Genomic DNA, 24501 nt, shown 5'->3' with positions numbered 1-24501 from the left:
ACATAACTGTGACCTCTCCAAGGCAAAGAGCCCGTTTGTGTCGCCCTCAGTACCTGTGAGTAACAGAGCAGTAACAACCAGATTTGCAAATAAAGAGCCTGACTAAATGTTGCTATTGTTATTCATAGGATTACATTATTTTTTGATTCTGTTTGCATTACCTGAAAGCGTGGCAAATTTTTATTATGAATTTTTTTTTGTACCAGAAGTGCATTGTTCATTATATGTTTTTCAAAAAGCAGTTTAATCATACACTTGGAAGGCAGAAACTGTATAAAAACCAGAATACCAGGCTACAGTGAAACACCACAAATTGTAGGCCCCCTCCTAAAGGAGACAGTGCCACCGTGGATAAGTGCAGAAGAGCCAGGCTCTTGCCGAGACGATTACTTGTCAGTTTAAACTCTCTTCTAATTTGGCACATCTGTGACTGCCTTTGAAAGTGCATTCTGTAGTGTAGCCTGACTAGTTTAGCTGAACAATTTGTAGTCCCTGGTGTTAGCAAGCTGTTAACCTTGTAAATAAAATCTTGTGCAAGATAGTTTAATGAGGTTTTCAAATATTTAGCCTAACGTCAAATGCCTTCTCTCTTGAACCACAAAGAGCGTGTTTCTGTGAGACTAATCCAGCTACAAGATTTTACTCAGCATAAGATTAGCAGAATTCAGCCCTGAATCATTTGATCCCTCAGATGGGCTGAAAGGTCTCTCCCGTATGAGTTGTAATGTACAGCAGAGTGAATGTTACCAGAAAAAGTAGTTTCAGCTGTGGGGCCAAGAAACAAAGTCAATGAAGTCTATTAGTCACCAGAGAGGTACTATAAAACTGTGTGCCCTGCTGAAAAGTTACTGGCTTTTTATAAAATCTTCTATTTTTCAGTTCAAGTGATGGCCAAGCGCAGGATCGAGATAACCAGCAAAAGAAAGTTAGGCTTAACAAGGTGAAGACAACATATACTGAGACACATGGAAGAGCTTTATTCAATATACATACTCTTTGCGACAGTAGTCAGCTGCTATTTCTTGCCTCTTTCTTGTGAAGAAAGATGCTTTCCTCTGAGCTGAAACAAAGTAATTCACCATGTACTCAGTTAAATAGTTTGACACCCTAACAGCACTTAGTAACCCTGGCAAAGTAATACAGTTATTTCTGGTATCTAAGCTTCCTGGAAATTAGCCTTTGGTAGAGTCTTCTTGACTCATCTAAAAGAAGTATTTTTAATACCTGATTTCAATTTGTAATAGTTTTTTTGCCATAATAAGATGCAGCATTCACTGTCTGGACAGTCCAAGATGCCTAAAACCTAGCAAACTTCTTTTCACATTACATTAGTGTTCTTTGTAGGAATTTTTACATTCAGGTAATAATACCCTAATATGGTTTTGGTGAAAGCAGATGGGAGTTTTACTACTGATTTAATGTGGAGGCCAGGCTAGGATAATTTTTGAACTGCAGATGTGAAAGATTTTTGTTTATGTACCAATGGCAGGCAGTGGCTTTCAATATTCTGGTTTCCCCCACACGCTACCTTTGTACTGACATGAGCAAATCTGTATATTAATGGAGAACAGCTACCATGGAAGAGATCTTTCTCAGCTAAAAATGTTTTTTAACGTGCCATGCTCTTCACATTTTTCAATTGGACTCTTAAACTCAGGGTGTATGAATCATGTTTTAGCAGAGAGGCTGGATGGCTGACACCATCAAACAGATAGCAAAGGATTAAGGGGAGTCCTTGAAAGTGAACTTTCACCTGATATTTTAAAAATTTGTTACTTTCATTTCATGAAAAGGCCTTAAAGACTTTGGTGTTCTTTCTTTTCCTTGTTGTTCCTGTCTGGATGTAAGCATGTAAGTTCCTTCTCCTTCAGGAAAAATGAGTCTCAAATGCCTGACTGATTACTATGCCCTGCACTTAAAAAAAAAAAAAAAAAAAAAAAAAAAGTAGCCCTATGCGCATAAAAATAGGTTAACATTGCAGTTGAGGTGAAGCCAAAGTAGAAAGTTCTAAGCCAAATGTCTTTTCTGCTAGAGAGCAATAAGGAACCGAGAAAGAGCTGCTAAAGCTGAAAATATTTTTTAATCTCAACCGTTGTGCTTCCTATTAGCTGAAGTTACAGTTCTGAGTTGTTCAATAAGGCTCTCCTAAAGGCTAATTCTTTGTTATGAGGCTGAGCTGTTTCTGGATCAGCTCACCACCTCTGCCAAGTATTTTCAAGCTTTGCTACTGAAAATGCGCTGCCAGTATGTATAAGCTGGTACTGAAATGAAAAATGGAGGAGCAGATCCTTACCTCGTGTAGACCAGCCTATCCAGTCCAATAAAACACAGACCAGTAAGCTTTTTCTTTCTTTTTTTCAGTGGATGGTAACTTGTAAGAGAAAGAAAGACTAATAATTTATGGGCTTTTTGTTTTTTAAGAAATTTTGATTTATTCATGATGCATCGTTATTATCATAGCTGATATTTTTTTCTAGGCAGAAACTCTTAAAGTATTACTGCCTGTTACTTACACACCTAAGTTAGAATCTGCATTATATGTTGTCTCAAACTTCAGAGTTGCTATGCCTTGTTGATGAAGATGTTCCAGTTTTCCCCAAAAGAGAGAATCTTTCTACCTGAAGTGAAATAGTGGAGAAAGCACTGTATTAAATAGGGAGGGAGGGAGGGATGGGGAAGAAAATTCCATGGCCATGAGGTCAGTGAGCAGGATGAGTTTATTTGCAGGAAAATGTTGTTGCAGTCTGTTTGGATAGAATTGCGAGAGTAGCAAATGGAGGAAGTGTTTGTTTAGGTTCTAAAAAGATCTGAAATGTTAATTGAAACTTACTTTGGATAGGAACATCATCATGGATAGAAAAGTGAACTGAAGAGAGCCATATAATGTCCATTGTGTCAATACAGAATTTGTTTTGAGGTCTGGTTCTGTTACAGCTGACTTTCAAATTAAAGAAATGGAAATGCACACAAATAATGGAGAGTCAGAACAGGCTACTCTGATTATCCTGGCATAGATAGCTCTACTCCTGTCACCAGAAGAAGGCTACTTATCATTTCCACCACTCTGGGCATTTAAAGTACCTGGGACTGAGTAAGCCAGGAGCATGTAGGCTCACTGTTAAAGGGGCTTTTTGCCATTTGGTCTCAGTGATCTAATTTCTGTTGTGCTGGTCAGCTGTCCTGCTTTAGTAGCTCTGTCTGAAAAGCAGGGTGTAAAGAACAGTAATGATCTTGCCAGTTTATCATTTCTTTTTTTCATAGGGTTCCAAACAGAAAAGCCAATATAGACCACTCTTTTTTAATAAATCAAAATAAAAAGTAATTTTAGTATATAATAATAATAAACAGAATGATTTGCCATGACTATAAACATAGGCTATAAACAGAAGAATGGTTAAATAATGCTTGTCAGCATCATGTGATGTGCCTTGCTTAAAAATCATCCATTTTCACTACAATGGGTTTTGAAGATTTTAATTGGAAAAGGGGAGTTTGTCTCATATATATATTTGTTGGAAGAGAGAAGAGGTTTTCAAGTAAATACCAGCTGGAAAAACAGATTCTTGAGCATAAATAGAAAGGAGGAGTTTCTCTGAGTTTCAGATACCCCAAAAAATTCTCTAAAGGACTTTAACAAATGTAAACCAAAGAACTCCTGCAGTACCAGGACATCCAAAAAGATTTAATAACAAAGCTAATGCAAACACAGCATCTTCACTAGTTTGAACAAAAAATGTACCCTTTCTGTTAAATTTTGCACCTCAGGATGGAGAATACCTACAATACTAACAAAATCTTTCAAGTTTGAGTGTTTTTCAATCTTAAATCTTTTTTTTACCCTCTAGTTATTCACCTAAAGTCAAGAAAATAGTCACTTACTAGACAATGTCACATCTTGGGGGACTGCAGCCATCTATCTTTCGGAGGAAATCTGAAAGCAGCAGTTTGCTTCGTTTATCTGTGTCAAAGCCTGTGCTGTTTCGTCACAACTTTTGTAGTTGTTGACCAAAACAACGTGATGTGAAATTACTCCTCTGTTTTGATACGCATTCTTGAGTGATACTGCTACAGAAACAATAGTACGAAGAAGCTGTGTTCTCAAGATTTGGTGGAAAATATCTGTGTTTCATTTACACATGTTCATTTTACTGAAATGACCAGAATCAAGTTGATTTTTTTTTTGAAAAATTATTTGCAGAATTAAATATTAATCTGTATCTACCACTTACCTTTTTTTAGCTACTCGTGCATGTTTTGTGACAGCTACTGGACAACACTGGTTTTTTCTAAATTTTTTTTCTAGTTCTTATGTTTCTTCTGGTGGAAAAACATTTTAGTGACACTTTTCTCTCAGGCTTTATTTTTGTCCATTTCAGAGGAGCAGAACATAGATGGCTAGAAATATATTGTGCTGATGGCTGTCTCCAAATGAGTCTTTGTTCAGTCCTAGTTAAAGTTAGTGTGTGTGCTAGATTTTATTTCAGAGACAACAAAAGAAGCTGAGAAGGCCTCCATACATTTAAAAATTTCCTAGGTTTATCAGCAGTTTATCAGCAGTGCTTGCTCCCTGAGTGAGCCTAACTGCTCATGATACCCTTGGGAGACTCCTCATCAGGAGCAGTGGTTGGGGAAAAAAGTAGTAGCCTTTCTACTGTACAGATTTGGAAGGAGAGGATGGCAGCACTCAGAGCAGCTAGCCCATGCAGTTAGATCTTTGCAGAGGTCGATGACACAGTTGCTCAAGTGCTTCTGGGGCTTGATCCTGTAAAGCCGTACGCCTGCAGATATACCTCTGAGGACTTGAATTTGATACCTGCAAATGTGTATAAAAAACAAACAACAAATCTGACTTAACCTTACAGATCATCTCCTGAAAGAAGACTATTTGTACAAGACATGCGTGGCCCCATAATGCTATTTAAAATCATGTTTAGTTCCCCCTTGCTTTTCATAACATGTGGTAGCAATTCCTCTGCCTTGGAGAAACAAACCTGCAGCAGGGCTCTAATTATACACACAGTGCTCCCGTCAAAAAGGGGAACAATAGCCTGTAACACCTACCTGGGATTTTTCAGTTGTTTTCAGATGCAGGATAGGGTATGAGTGCAATAAAGCAGTGGCTAAGCTATGTAGTAACATTTGTACCCCTGTAACGGTGTGACTGTCCCAGTCCGCCAAAAGGTTTCCACCATGTTGTAGAGGGCCAACAGTCAGCCCTTTCTGCTAACCAGGCCCATTGAAATGCCTTCAAAACAGAAAGTATTCAGGGTCCTTTTTGAAATGTCTTAATTGGGCACTTAGGGAGACATGATTTGAGCTAGTCCGTCAATGTAGTTCATAGTAACCTCGTTGAACCTGGTGGCTCCAGAGCAAGCGGAGATGTTCCCTTCTCAGACTGTGTGTGGAGATGGCCTTCCCTGGAGAGCAGGGCTTCCCTGCCTCTGCTCACCCTAAGCCATACATGAGGCACCCTGGGATCAATCATCTATTTCTGTGTAACCACTAATAAACCCATTACCAAGGGAGAATGCGATATCAGCATAATACCCAACCTTTTAGCATGTGTTGGGAATCAAAAGAAACTCAGAGATGCTGTATTTCAGCTGGTTAGCCTAACTGTAATTTGACCTGTTTCCCCCTTTGTTTCATAAACTGTGTTTCCATAAAATATTTTTGATGGCCTGCTCTAAGACACCCCTCTCCAGGTGAAAAGCATGGGATAAGTGAGGGCTGCTGCCGTGTGCATCTGCATATTTGCAGCTCTGTGAGACCACGTGACCTTCATGGGTTTGCCTGTGGGATGCCCTAGCATGACTGAATTATCACTGTAACCCAGGAATTTCAGTAGAACTAGAGTTGAGTTGCAGGAGATGATCTCAGGGAGAGGACAGTAGAAGTGGCTGCTGCAGAGGGATTGATCATTGTGAATAGTGTTGAGTTGTGCCATCGTGAAGTCCCCGCAGAGGTCCTGGCTGGGCAGCAGCTCTGCCGCGAGGGCCTGGGGGCAGCAGGGTAAACCCAGGCAGCAGGCCCTGGCAGCCGCCTCTCCCGTATTTCTGTCTCAGTGGCACTGTTATGTTCTCCAGAGAACTGAGTGAGGAGAAAATTCAAAAGTATCACAGTGAAATCAGCTCATTTTTAAGAGCAAATACCTCTCAACTGAAGTCAGCTGGAATTACACATGGAGCTGGCTGTGACCTCAGTGACTGTACAGTATTTAGGATCTTTTGGGGCAGAGGCTTACCAGTATTTCGAGTGCTGATTCTGATGGTTGTCTGTTTGCTGCCTCCTACTGGGGAAGGGAATTGGAGGCACCCGGATAGAAACCCCCAAGCTGTTTATTTTGAAACCTATTATCTGAACCTCTTGAGAGTGCTGCATTTGACTGACAGTTGAAAGCTGTCTTCATCTCAGGGCCTTTCTTAAACCTCTTCCATAATCACAATGCCTACTAAAAAAATCTCAAGAAATTTTGCATGCTGGCACTTGGTGCACAGAGATCCTCTGTCATGACTGTTTCCTAAGCTTTCTCTGTATGCACCAGCTGCCTGTGGTCTTACAGATAGATCGCAAGCAATTTTAAGGCAGGGGACAGCCTTTGGTTTGTCTACACATGATGTCCTTTTTCTCTTCGTGGGTTGGGGAGGAGGAGGGTAACCGATTTCGGGTGTCTGGGATGGGTCTGACCTGATAGGTAACAGGAGGGCCCAAGGTAATATTAATGCATTCCAGCATAACTCCTTTGACTGTTTCTTGGCATTAGAGACATTTGCAGAGGTGCTTGCTGGGCTAAGCAGCTGTAAGGGGCTCCATATTGCCTCCAGTCTCCATTCCAAGTTTCCAGCTTTCACAAAATTTCAGTATGGTTCTGACCCTGGATGACTGAAGTTCTGTTCAAAAATGATTGTGCTACTAGCAGCCAGACAGCTTATGAGCTTTCAGTGCTCAGCCCATTGAAGCCAGCATCTCAGACACTTAGCTATGGCAGCCTGAACTCAGGTGCTTGTGGAAAAAAAACCCAAAAAACTGCAGAGAGTGAAGTTGAACCAGCTTTTTTCAGGTATGAATTTTGAAAGGGACTTCTTATTTCTAACCCCTAAAACCTCTCATGCTTTTCCTCGTAATATTTTTAGTATCAGTTGTAAGAAGTACTTTCCATGTATAAGAACAGCCAGGCTGGGCCAGGCCATCCAGCTGAGGAACAGTGACTGACAGCAGGTATCTGAAGAAGAACATAAGAACAGGACAGGCATGAAGTGATAGTTCTTCAGAATGCTCTTCCAGCCTCCAACAATCTGTGTCTCAAGGACTTTCTGAACCAGAAGTGTCCTCTTCTTGTCATAGTGTCTTTTCCAGTTCTTCCTGCTTCAGTTCTTCCTGCTTGTGGCACGCTCATGGTCTCTTCATTTCACTTAACCAAAAAAAAAAAAAAAGGAAGAAAAACAGTCTGGATTTTATTAGCTGTACCCAAGGTGTATATAATGGTGCATATGTATCGGCTGGGGACCTTGCAAGCCATAAGAGCATTCTTAATGCTCTTATGCCACCTAGTGTGAACAGATCATACAAGAGTAAATTCTCCTGTCAGCTGGACTCAAGAACTCCAGTTAAATCACCAGGTTGTTTCTTGTGCCTTTTACATGTGCTTCCAGACATCAGTTTAGACCATCTGACTGAATGGAATATCATAAAGAGAAGGAGGATTTGCTCTATTATTGTAATGTACTTGATTTTAAGAGACAAAGTAGGGACTTAGCATTCCCATAGCATAGAGCGAGTAGGTGCATTGAATTTGCTGGTTAGGGCAGTAAGTGGCATTAATTATGGAACTAATAGCATTGCATAATAAATCATGGAGTTTTTCTCTTCTCCACAAGGTCTCTTGATCTGTATGAATTCAAGGCTGTGAAATTAAGGCTGTATACCTATCATGATGGGAAGGGAGAGTTTTGTGGATCACAGCATGAAGTCTCTATCACAGTTCACACTAACTGCAAACAAAATGTATACAGGTTTTTAAGCTATATTTTATTAATTTTCTTATCTAGTTTTATAAAGGTAGGTACTTGATAATTAAACAAATTATTTGTATCAGTTTCTAAATATTTTCATAAATGTTCTGTTAATCAGCCCTTATGTAGAAACATGTACTATGTCATTCCAGCATTTCACTTGCAGGGAATGTTTGGTTATGGCTCAGGTTTGGGCTCTCAGTCACAGATCCGTGCCTTCCTTGTAGCTCACAGCTGTCTCCTTAGGGTATTAACAATAGTAGTATGACTTGCGGAAGTCAAAAGTTGTCCAAGAAGCTACAGGAATATGAGAACATGAAATCCACAGACAATATTGCTTTATAGGTTCGGGAAGCTTGCATACAGTGGGTGTTTGTGGTTTAATTTGTGGTCAGAACAGTAAATTCTTCCTGGTTTCAACCAACAGTGTTAACCCACAAAACTTGCACATGTCTGTGTGTGCTGACACAGCATGTTCAGACTCTGTTAATGACCAGCAGAAGTGGCTGTTACTTGGACATGTTTTCTCATGCTCTTCTACTCAGCAGTGCTGCTTGTAGAGCAAGGTCCTTTAGAATTTAAAAGAAATGATAAACTTTGCATTGGTTTTGAGAGTTGATCTACAGAATGCGTAAGAGTTATATGCATAAGAGTTATAGCCTTGCTACCTGATTATGCTTGATGGTTCACAAGCACATATAAGTGATAATACATTTTTTTAGATCCCACTGGCTTTTGGAAGGAACTAACTGGTTGGTTCCCTGTACATAAGAATCCTTGAAATTTTTCTGGGAGAACGACAGCCTAATTGTCTCAGTTATCAACATGCTGAGATGCAGAGAAACCAAGTAAATATCACTTAGAGAAGTACTAACTTACTTGGAAACTCTCAGCATTTTTTCACTAACTTTCAAACTCATTTTTCCTCTCTGCATCCTACCTCTCTGTGCACCAGCACTGTAATTCGTAGTTGGTGCTACTTCACTGCGCCTCCAGAGTTTTCACCCCTTTCAAGGCAGCGAGTGGATGGGAGGTTCTTCCATTTACTTCTTTCAGTCTCCTGTACACATGATGGTGGGGAGGAGGCATGTGACTTTCTCATCCTGTAACAGTTTCTGCAGTGTACTCCTGTTCGAATCATCCAGTATTTCTCATATGAACAGAAGATATATGATAGTGATTCTACAGCCATAATATGTATTTTGAGTACCACTGTCAGAATAAGGAACCGGACAATATATTTGTAAAACACCTCATGGATCAAATCCAGGACCAGTGTCACATCCCTGTGTGGATTTTTTATTAGAGAAGAGTCCAGACTGTGTTTCTTGTGTCTGCCCTCTATCAAGATTTCTGCCTATCAGGGAAGCTTTAAAACCTGGCAGTGTCTCAACAGGGAATTCATTTCAAGACTATTGAAAAGATGTTCTGGATGTATTCCCCTTTGCTCATGAAACCAGAATAGGAACTGTTTTGTATATTTGCACAGCAATTAGCAGAACGGAGCTGCAGTTTTTCCCAGGGCAATTTTGTCTCTAGAACACACAAAATAAAAATTCTAGAATTTGGCATCACGGCTACCAAAACATTTCTATTTTAGGAAGACATCAGGAAGCAGACAATGTTTGATCACATACTGCCCAGAGAATAACAGTTTTCCTTTTCTCTTGTCCTAGAAACAGCACATGTAATTCTTCAACCTTTGATGAATCAGAAGAGTGGCAAGTTGCTCAAGATGCTGAGATATGCTTGTTGAAGTCGGGAGAAATCATGTAAGCAGAACAGTTTCATCACTACCAGACTGAAAGAATAAAGGCTGAACTCAAATATCAGCTATGTGAGCACAAACCTTGCAGACTCCCACAAGAGCTGATTGCTTGTGTCTAAGGGCAGAATTTGGTCTGAGGAGCAGCAGAGAGCATAGCTCAGCTAAGCAGAGCAGCAGCAATGAGCCAAGTCCTCTCTCTTCACTTCTGCAAAACTGTCGTGCAAGTGGGAAAAAAGGAGAGATTGGGATCCTTGACCCAAAAAAAGAAAGAGCAGAGATTTTGGATCAGAAAAACTTCCTTCCTGTTGTTACTGCAGGAGGTGCCATGAACAGGAAGAGGCTTAGGAAGAGGACTGTGGACTTCTAGTCATCTCTGGAAGCATTTGCAAGGGGAAGTCAGGGAGTATGGTGCTAGTCATCCCTCTGTGCTGGGGAGGGAATTCATGGCCTGTTATTTATTGGTGGCCCTCACGGCCTCACAGAAACTGTCCTGCCTACTCTGGTTGATGCATGCATCAGCATAAAGTGTTCAGCTGAGCCTCAGCACAACGTCTGTGAACTGTGTGCACACAATTCTCTGCACATATACTGCTCAGAAATTAATAGTTGTGTGCAGTGATGAAACAGCACATCACTTGCACAGCCACGGGGAAATCTAACGCACCAAAACCCCCATAACTTGGAGAAACTCCCCTTTGTCTCTCAGGCCTAGCTTTGAATTTTTGGCTTAATCGTGGGAAGGTTTCAGACTTTTGACTGCAAGAAGATAATTGGTCCTTGTTTCAGTTTTGTTGCTGCTATTCAGAGAACCAGGCAAATGAAGCAGTAACTAGAATCATATCTGGGCAGTAGGGCAAAAACAGGAGTGATCATTAGTTTACTAAAGCCAAAGATCACCTGAGACATGATAGCAGTCATTTCACCTAGGAAGAAAAACTAATGAGATAAGTGAAACTTAATATAAAGCTTCCTCTTTGGCCAGAGTACAATAGTTATCGTAACAGATCAACTTTAATCCCTAAGCACTGCATAGTAATGGCTGGAAACTGAATTCTTCCTTACTCTAGAACAAGAAATCATTGTGGTAGCTGTGCATTTATCTTCCGACAAATGTGTTGATTTTTGATAGCTGCTGACAAACATACCACAGTACTGTGATTTACAGTGAGCTCATTACTTGGGAAACAATTTACCTAGTCTAAAGAGTGATATGTTGTATCGGGAAACAATTTACCTAGTCTAAAGAGTGATATGTTGTATCAGTTTTAGTTAGGGTACTATAGGTGAGATCCTCCACTCTTAGAAATTGCAGGTTTCCCCTGAAGAAGGCGATTCTCCTGTTTAAGCAGCTCGCTGCAGTCTGAAATAAATCATCCAAATGTGGTAGGCTGATAAAATGCTGTGGGACTCAGGAACATCTCGGCACTGAGAACTTCCTTTGTGATTGGAGGTACTTTGAGTCAGCTTTTTTGCAGCTTATTTGGGTAAAGCAGTCTGAGCTCTAGCATTAAGTGCTCCAGAAAATCTAAAGAGAAGTGCTGTTCACGTTCAATCCATCTATCCCTTTTGTCCCCCTGCTCCCTATTTCCTGCACAAATGGTATCTAGAAAGGTAAGTAAATTAGGTGACAACAGTTTGTGTTTAAAAGGAACAATAGAGGGCAGCAGACTCTTTTATCATGGTAACTCTTAATTAAAAAGCTTAATTCAAGCACTAGCTTTTTCTGGTCAAAATGGAATAAATAAGTGAATAAAGTCCACATTTGCCAGAGCAGTGAAATGCTTGATATCAGTCATCTTTTCTGTGGTTCTTGCTTTCATCCAGGGCTCACTTTTTTAGTGGCCTTGCCCCAAAGTCACTGTGGAGTCTGCCTGACATAGATGGAAAATAAAAAGCAATGTTTATTGTTTCTGCCTGAATAATGAGGTTGGATCTCTTCAAGTGATTGTGTTTTTCTCCCTTCCAGGATAAAATTACCCCTTACAGTGGAAGACATCTTAAATTTTGGGGAAGGCAACAGAGAGCTGTTCATTAAATCCAGCACTTACAGTATCATTCCCATCACCGTGACAGAGACAGGCCTAACAATTAGCTGGATATTTTCATCAGACCCTAAAAGCATATCCTTCAGCGTTGTTTACCAAGAATCAGAAGAAGCACCACTGGATCAGTGCAAAGTAAGGCCTTTATTTCCCAGTGGGTTTTCTCTTTCCTTACTACCTCAGAAACTGTAGCACAGTACGATCAGCTGCCTCGTGGAGTTGGTCAGTATAGCTAGGAGGTCTCCACAAGAGTTACAGTTGCTATTGCATCTTAGGAAGTTTTTTCTCCAATTAAGTTACAGTTCTCCTGAAGGCAGAGATGCATTTAATTATTTAATATTGCCTGGAAAAGTTGAGTTGAAAAGCATTGTAGCTTCTATTGTTCGTATTTGAAATTCACTCACTGTTATTAAGCAAAAATAAATGCCCAAGCCTGCAAAATTCTTTTTTCCCCCCTCAATATTACTTATTTTGCAAGTTGCTTAAGGCTGATCTTGTCAGGCTTTTAAGCAGAGGCCACAAGGAAATAGATGAATTGATTGGGTTATATGTGCTTTTTTCAGTTAGTTAAGCACATACTTAAGTGCTTTGATGGAGTGCCCGCATCTTGCAAAATCACCCTGCCAGTGCCCCGGGCACCATTTTTTTTATATGCATTGCCTGTATTTCATGAGGATTGTGCCTTAAGTGAATTTGCATTACTCAGCTCATTGCAAAGTTTTAGTGAAAACAGGGCAGCTGTTGGTTCAATCCACCATGTTAGGGGGTGCTCTAAGGCTGTGATTTCACTGCAGGGAAACAGTCATTTATACAGCATGAATTAATTCACTGCAGTATACTTAACTCTGTGTAAAATCTCTGTTTTCTTCATATGAAGGCCTAATGCAGACTGAATAATGGTTCTGTCTTGATGTATTTGACTGATTGAGCTTTGGGTTGTATAGGATTGACCTTGATCTATGTCAGCTGTTGTGCTGAGCTGAAAACCACCTGGGTTTTGTGCTCAATAGACTTTTACAGCAAGTTAGTCACCCTAGGCTACACCCAGTTTTGCTATGAATTTAGGCAAACAGTTAAGATTTGCTGAGAAAGCTTGTTTTTATAGTACAGGGAGTATAAAAGGATGTTGTAAAAAACATACTTAGCTAGATTCTGCTCTTGGATATACTTGTATAGGTCTAATGTAGCACTGCTGATGTTAGTAAATTTACATTGATAAACAGCATAATGGTCAGAATTTGATTCTCTCTCAAAAGTTGAGATTTATAGCCATAGCTTAATGTTGGAAAAAGGTTGTCAAAGGAAAATGGGTGTCACGCTATGAGACTTTAGTTTGGGTGGATTTTTAATACTAATCAGTAAAAATAAATATAGTTTTGAAGGCATTTATGCACTTTGGGGGTTTCAAGATGTCTCAGGTTTAAATTTTTTCTGAAGGCAAATGTCAACTTCTAGAGCAAATAACAAGTTTCATTTTGATCTGTATTTAATTCCAGGTTCTTATTCCTATGACCCGCTGCAACTCACATAAGGAAACTATCAGAGGGCAGGTGAAAGTCAGAAATTCTGGTATCTACATGCTTATCTTTGACAACACATTTTCTAGGTAGGTCCTAGCTGAGTGTAAAAGATGAAATAAGCTTTGTTTTACAGACTGTGGAATTGATGAGATATACTGTTACTTCTACTGGTATGACTTACTTCCATTAGGAAGTAAGTACCAGAAATTGGTTCCAGCTTGCCTAAAGACCTTTAGCCTGAGTTTTGGTTCTTGTTCTTGTTTTTTCTCCCTGCCCCCACCATAGCATAATTCCACTCTTCAGTCTTGACCTCTGAGAAGGTAAACAGAAGTAAGCAAGTAATTTGTGACTCTTTTCAAGTCAAATTAGTCAAGACTGTCATTTTATAAACAACAGACCTGACAGCCCTCCTGCAGACAAAACTTTTTTTCAGCCACAAGTGGGGTAAAAACCCCACTCAGGCAAAAGCCTGAGTGTAAACTGAAAGATTGGATACACTGTTAAGACTTTCTGACTAGCTGACTTCAGCTAACATGATCATCTCATCCGGTTTCTTTTCTCAACAGATTTATCTCAAAAAGAGTATTTTATCTCTTGACTGTCGAGAGACCTGTCATCTACGATGGAAGTGACTTTCCATAGCCTTGAAAATACTGTTATTTTTAATTACATTTTTAAGAAATGCTATTATTTATGTATATGCAAGCAATATGATTACCACTGTGTCTGAAGACTTTGAAACTATGCAATAGTTATAACACACTTAGAGAACATGTACACACTAGGAAAAGGAAGCCGTTTTAGGAACACTAATGGTTCTGTACTGTGTACAGATTGCTCAAAAGCTAATTTGCTTGATTTAACAGGTCAAGTAATATTCCAATTAAATTTTTTTCAGTGGGGAGAAAAACAAAGGAGGGGCTGTCTAAATGGAAACTCAAATTCTCTACTCAAAACTGAATGACTTTTCTTCCCCCCAAAAAAATTTCAAAAGGAAACTTAAAGAAAAATGCTTATTTTTATTGACCTCTTCAGTGGAGAGTAAACAGACCCATTTCTGTTTTGCTCTTCTGCTCGTAGTGTCAGAACAGCTATGTAATACATCAGTCTTTGCAGGCATATATTGTAATCCATCTAGAATTTTTTGTCTTTTTCAAATTTTATAAACAGCAAATATAGAGGGTTTTTTACATTTTGGGCTAAGATTTCATAAGTCTTAACTGGCTTTTAAAAATCCTCTTGTATTGCTTACCAATTACAAAACAATCAAACATGAAGCACCAACTCCTTCCACTTCTGCTCACCATACTCTGTAAGTTGATCCATTGAAATCAGCACTTAAGGTGAGTACCAGTGCCAGAATCAGGAGTATAATTTGCAGAATAAAGTACCGCTCACTGTGTGATATTAGGAAGAGGAGCATTTCTTTTTCCTGCTTTAGCATCTTAGTCATCAGCATTCACAGGAAAGCACAGTCTGTAAGGAGGTCTTCCTCTAGACCAAGCAGAAGGTAGCAATAATGTTTGAAACAGTCTCAAAAAGTCCATCCAAAATTGAATGCATATCCAGCCCTAATAAGCTCTCCATCCTGTGTCAGTGTATTTTGCCCATTTCCTAACCCTTGTTTTCATCTCTGCTTCTCAGTATTTGCTGGGCCATAGCAAACTGCTAATTTTCCATCTCAAATCTGGGGACAGAGCTGGCTGTAAACATATTGCCTGTTGAGGGAAGGAAGACTGGATTTTAATTTATATAAAATTTCCATGCAAACTGTCTGCTTTCTATATAGAATTTCAACTTTTTGTCAAAATATCTGAAAGCAGATTTTGGGTTAAAAAATTCTGTTTTCTGATGGAAAGGCAAACTGTTTTGGCAGGAGAAAGGAGAAAAGCAGTTTCTCCCGACCAGCCTTCATCATAATTTTAGATATGTCTGATTTCCCATGTTGTTCTTCTCCCAAGGAAACTTCAGACCCTGGGAGGTTTTAGTGCAGCAATTGGTAGAAGACGAGCTCAGCCTGGCAGAAAGCCTGTAGACTCTTGGTGGCAACTATTGCTGATACACAAGGGTCATGGTGGGACACAGAAAATAAAACATGAGGGAGATGAAGAATAGCAAGTACAAGCTGAAGCAAATAATTGAGGGATGAGGAAAGAAAGTGCAGAGGCAAGCTTGTAAATGTAAAAACAAGGGCAGGGAATGGAGGGATCAGCTCAGCTAGGGGAAGAAGTCTAGAGGGTCCAGCTGATGTTTATATATTGCTGGTCCAATTCACTACCCATAGGAGATCTTATTGTACAGCAAGAGCCTGGTTGTTTAAAAGATAGTGATCATAAGACAAGTGTTTGATATTTAAATATAAGCAGCTGGGATAGAAGGAGATTTCTGATCATAGGAGAGAAAAGAAGGTAATGACTGCAGATAAAACTAAATGCTAGTGGTCATTCATGCCAGTCACTAACACGATATAAATATACTGATCTTGAAAAAGATGGTGGAAGAATGACTCCCCTTGCTGGGTCCTGCAGATTTTAGGTTGCATATACAGGGCTTTCTAACAGAACAAATTGCACTCGGGGTGGCACCAAGCTGAAATCAGGGAGCTTCTCCAGCTGGGATGTCTGGCTCATTGGCAACTTTCCCTTCCCTTTAGATGCCTCTTCACAATATTTAAGTGATGCTGTGCAGCATCTGCCAAGCAGAGATGTGCTCTTGAAAGGAAAGGTGCAAGCTGCTTTACTTCTACTCCTGTGGGGTCAGGACGCAACACAGTTAAACCCTTACCTGGCTGTGTGCGTTAAAATGAGATGGACAAGAGACTGAAGTGGGCAATAACAATGCACTGATCAGTTCATGATTTATGGCATATTTCAGTGTTGAAGCTATATTTTATATTTAATTAGGCAATAAGAGATTATTTATTGCTTAAAAATGGAATACTGTGTACCGTATGCTATGCAATTTCACAGAACTGTAACTGAAGTCTGCTGCAGTTTTCCTTAAGCTTGTAGGTGTGATTTTTAAAAGCACTTTGCTGTTGTTTTAGTTAGAATACTAATCTCACTAGGATATCTTTCTTAAAATGCCAAATGTAAATTAAAGGGACACTGTCAAATATATCAGGTCAAAATATGACTTACCTGCTCAGAAGTATCTGAATTATCTCTACTCAAAAGTGTTTGACAGAGTTGCCTCTGGGTTTCCTCTCTGCATCCTAGCTCTTAACATTTTTTGCATCCTGTGCCAAATATTTTTAAGCTACCATTTATGTAATTCTTAAAGTAATTGGCTCTGTCCTGTTCAGTAATGGGGAGGGGAATAAAAACACTGAGTTCTTTTTATTTAGCCTTTGAGTCTTTAGAGTACCTTTTCTTCAGATTTTCCTGCCCTGTGAGAATAGTTTTATGGTTTCTTTGCTTCCTGAAAGAAGAAGAAGAGTGGGAGCCAGAACCTGTAGTTTACAGACAAAAAGAAATTATTTGCTTCTAACCAAGGAGAAGAGTATTTAAGAAGGAGAAAAAGTTTCAAAAGAGGAAATATTTAAAATGGCAAAGCACAACAAGTGAACAAGAGTGCAAGTGTTTAAAGGAACTGTTTAAGGAGAACAGGAATCCCAGTGGGTAACCTAGAAGAGGGGCACTTTTCCACCTCAGAGGCTGTGCCAAGAAGACGGTGACGAAGTTGTCATCTGACCTTTTGTTTGATCATCTCAGACCATTTATTAACAGAGTCGCGGGAGCCCGACACAGGACTTACCACAAGGACAGGTTCCTACAAGAACTGATCTCATTCAAGCACCTTATAGCCCAGTTCAGAAAGCACTTGTGCATGTGAGCTGTTGCAGTGACACTGATGCATCCGTTTACCTGCAGATGTTCAGGTGCTCTGTTGAATTGGGGCCTTTATGAACTGACCATCCCTGGCAATGCAAATAAGAGAAAAGAAATGTTTTAAATTGATCATGAAATTAATTTAAGGGGATGTTGCATTCATGTGGCAAAGAGAGTATATGCTGGGGACAGCACAAACAACTGGGAGCTAGAAAAGTAGAGGGTAATAATTTTTGTTATTCAGAGGTTTATGCAAAGGAAAGAGCATAGTTGCTTTGAGAAAATGACAGTGTCCCTTTAAATTTCTATGAATGTTACTCCACATTGGTTTAGGGAAAATCACTGACATGTATTGCACAAGAGTTTACTGCATTACAAAGTAGCAAAGCTGCAAAAGCCTGACTTTGCTCCTTTTTTAAAAATTTAAATTGCACTATAGTTTTAATAATGCTCAATCATGTATATTGTAACTTGTTCAGAAACATCTTTTGCTCTTACTTGCCAAAGGATTGCACAGCCTGTTCACATCAAGCTTCACGTTCCAGAAGGGGCAAAAAAAGATTTATGTATGCCAGTGTTTGTACAGTTACAGGGACATAGATGATTGTGTGCTGGGATTTTTTTGATGGTTTTTTTTTCCTTTTTTAACCTCAGGAATTAAATAAATAAAAATCTATATCATTAAGAGTGTATGTCACTTTTCTATCTTGTAGAGATAGCTTTGCCTTGAACATAAATCAGATCATTGTGTGATCTACTTCTGAGCAGGAGAAAATCCTAGAAAATAAGGATTGTTCCTCTGGTTTGTCATGCTGGTGGAGTTACGAAGGGCACATCTATGCAGTGCAACACAGCAGCAGCAGAGATCCTTAAATTAGTATGAGTGAGCTGGTCCCCGAACTAGAGGCGGTGTCGCCATGTGCTCGGGGCTCGCAGAGACTGGGAACAGGCTGGTCCCCAGAGGCAGCGCAGCACCACAGTACCACCCAGCACCACTGGGGCTGCCCTGCCTCCCCAGCAAGGTCACATCCACCAACGCCTTCACCGGCCTTTGCTTCCCATCCGAGATAAAAACGAAGCACCCCAACGGGCAGGGATTACACTCTTCCACGGTAGAAGAAATGTCCTTCGGCCTAAGCGGATAACCACATCTGCCCGCCTTTTTTCAAAGCTCATCCTCCAAAGAAGTGTACAGCCAGCTCTCCCTCCGCCCCTGCACTGAAAACCTATTTAAACATGGAGGCTGGGAATTAGGACCCCAATCTGATTTTCCCCAAGCCTTTCCCTCATTTCCTTATAGAGCAGGGTCTCTTCCACGTCCTGACAGGGCCCATACGTCCCGTCTATACTGAGCAGCTGCGGAGGGGGGGGAGCACTGTGCAAGTCAGAGATGCTCTTTCCGGGTCACATCTTGCCCAGGGTGGGGAGGGAAATCTGCATCTGCATGTGTAGTCGCAGCCCCGTGGCACGTGGCAAACGTGTAGGCTCATCCGAGATTCTGGGCCCACCTGGATGGGGTGTGCTCTGTCAGGAGTGTAAAAGGCTCTGTCGTGATTGGTCATCGTGTCTTTTTTTTTTTCACCTGCTGCTTATTTCTGTTTCCTCAGAGGAGTTTGCTGCTGGATGCAGGCCGGGCCGCTTCCCTTCCCCGCGTGCCAGTGGAAGCAGCACTCCTGACTCCTCACTCAGAGGCAGCTGTCCAAAATAAAGTCTTCACTCAAGTCTAGCCTGGAGTGCAAGGGAATGGCAAAGATTAAGTTTTACATTACCAAACACGCATGTGTAAGTGACTATACTTTTGCTGTTCAACAGCTCTGCAAAGGAGCTGTTGAAAGTCCATATCTACATCTCCAGTAATTGACATTTAGCCATACTGATCAAAACCTTCTGTGTTCCTCGGTGTAAGGGGCAAGACTCTCCCAGCCCTTAGTCTGTCTTATATGGGGTTTTAACCCACCTGTTTCATAGCATGTACCCCAAATCCCGACTTTGGCACACCCAGTAGGGCATTCTGCTGTGTGGACTGTGTGCTTCTGAGGAACGGAGTGCTTTTCCCCAGCTTTTCTAAGCCTTTTTTATTCATAGCGTAGAGTAGCAAGGTAAGTGGCTGCATAGGTGCCATGAGACAGCAGTATCCTCTCCATTAGTCTCTGAAATGTCACAGGGACTTTTCATAGTCCAGATCTAAGGTTTCAGAATTGATATGGCCCAGGAGGCTTGGAAGAGACAGGCAGCTCTCAGGACACTGGCACCAAGGTATCTGATCAGTTAAATCATGGGTAATTGATCCAGATCTGTTTGGAAATGATGGGTTTACACACACCAAGCTCAGCTGGATGGATCTGGTTTCAGACCCAATACACCTGGGCTACCATATTTACCATGACTTCTGTGACGCTTGCAGCATCCATAGCAATTCTTCCATACCTTTCTATAGCTTTCCTGCCATTTGGAAGTGGTGCTTTTATACAGCACGTCCGCGTTTCAGCTCATCGGTTAAATGGGGTTGTCTGCAGAAAGCGAAAGTTTCTCAATTAGCTGTCTTAACTTCCTCTGCCTGTACCGCAGGCAGGTCGGCATGGTGCTACGTGCCTGCGAGTCACAGCTGCCTCCACGTCCTGTGCAGCAGCTGGCCAAGGACAGTCCGGTGCTGCTGCAGGGTACTGCCTGCACAGGGAGTGCTATTCCCGCATTCCTGCAGGGCTGTCTTGTATAGAGCGATTTAAGCGTGAGGAAGCTTGTCGATCCTCCTAGGTTACTGCTAAGAAGTTCGGGAATAGCTCGTCGCAAGCCTGGAGCTGCTGACTGACCTCTCACGCTGCGGCCTCTGCAGTCCCCTCGGGCCTCCCCCTTTGTCCACTAGCCCACTGGTGGCAAAGACGGGCTGCTACTAAATGGCCTTTAGCAGGACCCAGGTTCCTCATGCAGTCGCAGGTCATAGTGCTGCGAGTGGGGTGGAGAAGTTTAGTATTGCTTTATTAAACCAGTGCTCCAGGGATCCTACCCGGTCTGCCTTGCTCCAGTTAGAAGGAGCACTGAGTAGCAGAGAGGAGATCAAGGGAGACCAACACGTAGGTCTGGGGTTCAGTAAACTGCACCCACGGCGGGAAATACAGCAACCATATGTGACCTGTTAGATTTGAGGCCAAAGGGAATCGGGCCAGTATCTGTGTTTTACGCCTCCCTCCTCCCACACCCGGACGGAGTCGCACCAGGGCCAGCTGGAGCACTAGACGCTGATGCTTGCCCAAAAGCAGGAGCGAGTTTGCCATGCGCCATTGACCTGGCACGGCTCCTGGAGGAGAGGACCCTGCTCTTCCCCAACTGTGTAGAAAGGACTAGATATGGAGGGCTTTCCTAAAGCCTTAGGTATTGCCTGCTACCCATAAATTGCAGGGAAAGGTGAAATACCAACCTCAGCTACAGCAGGAGAAGGCCCTAGGGATTCATCCAGACACCTCTTGTGCAGGAAAACTGCTGACATGGGGGTGAAATAACCCCGGACCACTCAGCTAAGGCTGAAGTAAATGAAAACCAAAAGTCTCTTGGCAACTCAAAATTGGGAACAGCTGGAAAAATGGCTTTACAGACTGTGGGCGAGCTCAGGTCTCTTCTGGGACTTCCAGCGACTGCCTGGCGACTGCACTGGCAAGGCTGGGGTAAGGCAGTGCCCGCCACCCCGCAGGAGGCACAAGGGCCAGCAATCTGCGCCAGGCAGGGGGGAAAGGCCGTCCTCTCCCTCGGGGCAACGCAGCCGCCCTGCAGGGACCTGCAGCTGCAGGCTGGGGATGCCCCAGGGGTGCACGGGAGCAAAGGGGGAGGGGACTTGGGGGGGCATAGGGCCAGATATGTAGTAAAACCACAGGGCAGCAGGAGAGAGGAAGCCCTCGCAAAGGAAAAGCCGTAAGTGCAAGGGGAAGAAAGAGGTCCTACCCGAAGCGAGCCGGGTGGCTGTCCCGAAAGGTCTCGACGCAGAGAGGAGGAAGCAAGTGCCCATGGGCATGGCCCCTTCGGCACCGTCCCATGGGTCTCCACAGCAGGCCTGGCACGAGTGCCCAAACACCGGGCAAGTCATGCCGCTTGCCCTCGGCGCAGCTTTTCCTAGGCAGTCGGTGGCTGTGGCGCCTGCCGGCGAGAGCCTGCTGGGGGAGCGTGACTCAGAGCGGGACGCGCATGACCTGCTTGCAACCCCTTGGCCCTGAGCCGGCGGAAGTTCACGGCCGTTTTACAAGCCTCAATAGTTTCACTAACCAACCAAGCATGAAAATTTCCCACCATGTATCGCACAAGCGGAGAAGTCTTCACCTTCATCTAAAAGGCGCTGAAATTGAAAGAGCGGGAAGGGGAAAAGCAGTAATGAAAGTCAGATGTGAGGCGGGGGGTGCTCTGAAGTGCAGCTTTTCACCGAGCGCTGCATAAAGACCAGTCATGAGGAGCAGCCCTTCTCCCAGGGCCCCTGCTCAGCCTGGCTTGCTCTTCCGGCACAGATTTTTCTTTTTTTTACTTATTGACAGTCGTTTTTGGAGTGGCCAATGTTAAAGCCCCGCTTCCTGCACAGGAGCTGGTGGTGGCTCCACGCGGGGGACCCCGGGGCCGTGGGAAAGCTGCACAGTGGCGTGGCGAAGAGGAGCTCGCCGCCAGGAGTTGGACCTCGGGGCCACCAGGGCTGCGCTGCGGCGCAGCAACTCAGGTTTGCACACTTATTTTGGGGGGGTTAGCAGCTAAGACCTCAGCGTGGAGGGGAATTAAGGCTTCAGCCTGAATAACTGCTATGAAGAACAACGGTAGGAGAGGGGCGATTTCCCAGTTCCTCATTTCTGGCCCTTCCCTTCCAGGCAGGTAAGTTCAGAAGGGCTTTTTTTAGAAGAATCTGCTGTACATATTTGAGGCAGTTGAAAACAAATTGAAAATGAGATGACTAAAAAGGAGTGATGGGGTCTGCACTGGGCAGGGGCCAGAGTTTGGCATCCAGGAGGCAGGACTGCCAGGCCAGCTCAGCCAGTGGAAGATGTGATTTCCCCACCCCAGCGTTACACATGCTTGGTGGAAGACCAAGAAAAACCCCACTAGCAAAGTTTTCCTCTGGTCTTTTTGGACCAAGGCCAGTTCTGTGTTTGTGTTTTCCAGGCGTCAGGGGCACGCTTGCATGCCCGTGCACATGGCAATCACATCACTGCACCTTCGTGCGCCCTCTTAGTCTTCGTAGCTACACCAGGGTGAGGGAGAAGGCTTTGCCGCAGTGCGGGCTGCCTGCAAATACGGCCTTCAGTTGCAATCTCTTCCCCGACATTGCAATTTACCCTCATAGCCCCATTCAGTGACAGGCTCATTGAAGGTTCAGAAACTTCCTGGGAACTGTAAAAATAAGAAAGTGTATTTGCTCTTTCCAAATGTGGATGAAAACAGGTTATGTGTATGGCTGTTAGATCTAAAACTGGAAAGGACAGGTTGGCAAGAAATGATCAATTTTTCCCCTCAGTATGTGTACTAGTGCCTTTATTTAGTGGGATTTTTATTTAGTGGGATTTCAACTTCCATACAAACAGAGCTTGACACGAGTCTCAAAAAAAACCTTTATTACACATATAGTAAAAAATACATGCATCTTTCACCATTTCCTTCCCTAAGGAAAATGTAAAAAGCAAAAAATCTCAAGAAAGGTATATAAAACTATAGCCCCTTAAATACACCTGCACAGATTTAATGTATTAGCAAAAAAAGAGTGCCGAACCTAGCAGAAAGCTCATGTTTATGAACATGCTTTAATGTTTAATGTACAATGAAAATAATTTCTTCTCAAAGGAAATAATTACCAAATGCCAAACAAGATTAAATTGGTAATTTAAATGAAAGCCTCCTGTATATTAAAACTAGCAGTGTAAGTCCCTGAGGTGTAGGGTCCAGTCTGGCAGCACAGGCAATGCAGCTGCCTGAAGACAGGAAGAGAGACGGGCAACAACCGTGCGGTGCCATCGCGGCCTCGCGTCATTCGTGCCATTATGGCGCGAATATTGGCACTTCCAAAGACCTAGAGAAATTACTGGGGGTATTACAGCACACCACTGCTAAGAAACTCCATCTTCACTAATCTGAAGAGGAAAGTCTCAATCAAAATTTCCTTACTGTTAGGTTTGACATTTAATTACTCTCTGTCTTGCTGGTCCCAGGCTAACTGTACTTTCTAACCTTAGCAAAAAGACCAACCTATCACCGATGGTTCATTCGGTCATTGGTTTGGATTTTGTGTTTTGGTTTACTATGGCTGCTCACCATACTACAGCAAATCTCCTTGGGACAGAAAATTCAAAGCATCTGACCCCATTGAATTTTCATTATGAGGTGTGATTTGCTAATGCAGAGACTACACAAAATTCCAATACCAAAATACATGCTGCAGGATATAAATTGTACCTGGTTTCACGTTACATCAAACAGCTAACACTGGAGAAAAATCAGTCTAGTTCTATAATGACCACTTTATGAACATCAAAGATGAGCTTTCCTTTGCAACAAGAACTGTCTGTTCAGCAGAACAAGACTGCACCTGCACACACAGAATACCATTCACATATCAGAGCCTGAATAAAATATTACAAGAGCTAAAGGCTGTTTTCGCTTACATTTGAGGAAAACTGGAGTCAGTCTGGTGCATTGAGGGGCTATTTTGAATTGTAAATGATGCAGTTGAGCACTGGTCTGAGGTGATTACGGGGTTGATCGCGACTCCGGCTTGACTCAAATGTAGACTTTTCTAGAAGAGACCCAGTGAAAGGACTTCAGCATTTTTCTAAGTGGTGTAGGAACGGACATGGCTTTTGAGTCCAACCACCTCTGGACAAGACCCTGTTTGAAACAGCAAAAGAAGGCAAAACTCTTTCCTGGCATTTATTATGGATGGGACCAATGGTTGATCCTGCCTGACGTGTGGCTGTTGCCATGGTAGCTGGGCTCATCGTTTCCCTAAGAGGCTTGTTATTTCAGGTTGTGGTTCAAGCCACGGATGGGTTGGGTATTTACAGCTGTCACAAAGATAGCTCTTATCCTCTATCAGTTCTGCTTACAATTAGTATCGCTCCGTTTTGTTGCTTTGCGTTCAAGGTTTCACTTCCTTTCAGCTAAGAATCCAGGGCTTGGTCCTGCAAGGCACCGACGGGCTGTGTGAGGAGCCCTGAACGCCCTCCACTCCTGCTGGTGCCGGTGGGAGGCCTGCATGCGCCACCCATTGCAAAATCAAACCCTGAGACAGGGTGGCGAGTCCTTCCTCTAAGAGAGTCTTTGGGGTATACGAACAGTGTCCAAGAGCCGGTTTTGGGAGCAGGGGGTACTAAC

The 24501-nt window shown here is 42.5% G+C and overlaps 1 protein-coding gene across 2 annotated transcripts in view; it reads left to right on the top strand.

The window, feature by feature from the left end:
• The window catches only part of FYCO1 (FYVE and coiled-coil domain autophagy adaptor 1), a 53381-nt gene extending 35524 nt beyond the window's left edge, over nucleotides 1–17857 (top strand). The window contains exons 15-18 of one of the 2 annotated variants that reach the window (XM_067291378.1): nucleotides 9689–9784; nucleotides 11747–11957; nucleotides 13319–13428; nucleotides 13909–17857. In XM_067291378.1, coding sequence (XP_067147479.1) covers nucleotides 9689–9784; nucleotides 11747–11957; nucleotides 13319–13428; nucleotides 13909–13984 — 493 coding nt within the window. In that variant the 3' untranslated portion in view covers nucleotides 13985–17857. The remainder of the gene's footprint in view (nucleotides 1–9688; nucleotides 9785–11746; nucleotides 11958–13318; nucleotides 13429–13908) is intronic. The other variant, XM_067291379.1, reaches the window with a different exon arrangement.
• Nucleotides 17858–24501: the final 6644 nt, after the last annotated feature.

This window comes from Apteryx mantelli, chromosome 2 (genome assembly GCF_036417845.1).
Source record: "Apteryx mantelli isolate bAptMan1 chromosome 2, bAptMan1.hap1, whole genome shotgun sequence".
In the NCBI taxonomy this organism is placed as follows: Eukaryota; Metazoa; Chordata; class Aves; order Apterygiformes; family Apterygidae; genus Apteryx; species Apteryx mantelli.
The sequence above is the reverse complement of the archived record's forward strand: the minus strand, read 5'-3'. Positions and strand labels throughout refer to the sequence as shown.